Genomic DNA, 2644 nt, shown 5'->3' with positions numbered 1-2644 from the left:
AGGCTCAGAAAATAAGTACTGGGCGGGCGAGTCGTTCAACTAAAATTCTTCAAGGTGGTGCACCAGCATGGCCCCAGTTTCATAGTTGAAACAAATAAAGGGAAAAGGCGCATAATCATGTCTTTCAACGATGTATATACATTTACTATGATACACATATAATGGCAATATCCATAGATAGATAGATAGATAGATAGATACATACATACATACATACATACATACATATGTGTGTATATATATATATATACATATGTTCTTTTATTTTTTTACTTGTTTCAGTCATTTGACTGCGACCATACTGGAGCACCACCTTAAAGGGCTTTTTAGTCGAAGACATCGATCGCAGGACTTAGTTTTTGTATGTCTAGTACTTGTTTTATCGATATCTTTTGCCCAACAGCTAAGTTACAGAGACGTAAACACACCAACTTCGGTTTTCAAGCGATGGTGGGGGGACAAACACAGACACACGCGTACACAAGCATATACAAACATATATACATATACGACAGGCTTCTTTCAGTTTCCGTCTACCAATCCACTCACAAGGCTTTGGTCGGTCCAAGGCTATAGTATAAGAAAGACACTTGCCCAAGGTGCCACGCAGTGGAACTGAACCCGGAACCATGTGGTTGGGAAACAAGATTCTTACCAATATTTCCTTTCTAATATACCTATACAATTCACTTTTTAATTTGGCCTGTTTAATTAATCAGTGTGTTTCATTTGATTTTTGCAGAGTAGCATCATATATGTATTGATATTTCAATATAGTTGTATATATAGCTGTCCTATATAACCTGATGTTAGTATGCAGCTCTATGTAAAGACGTTGGTATATATTCCTAATCAAAGAATTTGGCGTTTATTTATTAGCAACAGCTAAACACTTCGAAAGTCATGATTCCGCATCGTGAAAGCCCGTCAATGGCTCACATAATCATTTCTTTTTCTGTACAATTGAGGAAGTGGTGGCGCAATGGCCCAGTGGTTAGGGCAGTGGACTCGCGGTCATAGGATCGCGGTTTCGATTCCCAGACCGGGCGTTGTGAGTGTTTATTGAACGAAAACACCTAAAAGCTCCACGAGGCTCCGGCAAGGGATGGTGGCGAACCCTGCTGTACTCTTTCACCACAACTTTCTCTCACTCTTATTTCCTGTTTCTGTTGTGCCTGTAATTCAAAGGGTCAGCCTTGTCACACTGTTTCACGCTGAATATCCCCGAGAACTACGTTAAGGGTACACGTGTCTGTGGAGTGCTCAGCCACTAGCATGTTAATTTCACGAGCAGGCTGTTCTGTTGATTGGATCAACTGGAACCCTCGATGTCGTAAGCGACGGAGTGCCAACAGCAACAATTGAGGACTTCTATGCGTAACAAAGAAAACAAAACAATCTCTATATATTTAATGTTTCAATATTGTTTATAATATTTTCTAATATTTTTCTGTTTTAAATATTTCATAACGAAATATATGTTGAAAGGTTTATTTTAACCTTCATTGTTTCAGGTATCATTTTTAGTTCTGGAAAAGAATGGAAAGACCAGAGAAAGTTTGCCATGTCAGCACTTCGGGATCTAGGAGTAGGCAAAAGAGGTATGGAAGAAAAGATATACTTAGAAACTCAGAAATTAAGCGAAATATTTCAATCTCACAATGGTAAACCGTTCTCCTTGCATAAACCGATGTCATTCTACACTATGAGCGTCATATACAATATTATATTTGGTAAAAGGTGAGTAGTAGTGCAGATCCAGAAATATATAGGTGTGTATGTTTGTGTTTGTGCTAGTTGTGTGGTAAGAAGCTTGCTTCCCAACCACATTGTTCCAGGTTTAGTCCCACTGCGTGACACTTCGGTTATAGTCTTCTGCTATAACCTCGGACCAACAAAGCCTTGTGAGTGGATTTGGTAGACGGAAACTGAAAGAAGCCCGTCGTATGTATGTATGTGTTTGAGTATGTATGTGTGTGTGTGTGTGTATGTGTCCATCATCACTCGACAACCGATGCTGGTGTGTTTACGTCCGCGTCACTTAGCGGTTCGGCAAAAGACTTCAATGGAATAAGTACTAGGCTTAAGAAATAAGTCCTGTGTTTGATTTGTTCGACTAAAACACCATTCAAAGTGGTGCTCCTGCATGGCCGCAATCAAATGTCTGAGACAAGTAAAAGAGTAAAAGAATAAAAGAATAAAAGAATGTGTGCATGTGTGTATACATGGGTGTGTGAATGTGTATGTTTGGGTGTATACATGGAGAATTCTTGTTCTTTGAGTTTATTTCCCACCATTATCTAAACTGCCCTTGCCCGAGCACGAACTGTGAACCGTGCCTCTGCGCTTTCTCCTCGCATCCGCCCCACCCTTACCCGTCTCCCGTTTCCCCTCACCTATCACCCTTCCTCCCTACCCCTTTCACGCACCATTCTCCGAGCCTTCCGGCGACTCCTGTCCGACCCCTCCACTTCAAATATCTTCTCTCCCTCCTTCAAACGAGCCCATAACCTGCATGACCTCCTGGTTCAAAGTTTCTTCCCTACCCTACTTCCCAGGCTGGTTCCTTCCCATGCACCTGCCCATGCTGTCGCACCTGCCTCTACCTCTCCAATACCACCATCCTCACAGGCACTCATTACCG

The 2644-nt window shown here is 41.6% G+C and overlaps 1 protein-coding gene across 1 annotated transcript in view; it reads left to right on the top strand.

Moving 5' to 3' along the window:
• The window catches only part of LOC106870545 (cytochrome P450 2B4), a 21387-nt gene that overhangs the window by 9343 nt on the left and 9400 nt on the right, over positions 1-2644 (top strand). The window contains exon 2 of the mRNA XM_014916668.2: positions 1515-1740. Within this exon, the coding sequence (XP_014772154.1) occupies positions 1515-1740 (226 nt within the window). The remainder of the gene's footprint in view (positions 1-1514; positions 1741-2644) is intronic.

This window comes from Octopus bimaculoides, chromosome 11 (genome assembly GCF_001194135.2).
Source record: "Octopus bimaculoides isolate UCB-OBI-ISO-001 chromosome 11, ASM119413v2, whole genome shotgun sequence".
NCBI classification, from domain to species: Eukaryota; Metazoa; Mollusca; class Cephalopoda; order Octopoda; family Octopodidae; genus Octopus; species Octopus bimaculoides.
The sequence above is the reverse complement of the archived record's forward strand: the minus strand, read 5'-3'. Positions and strand labels throughout refer to the sequence as shown.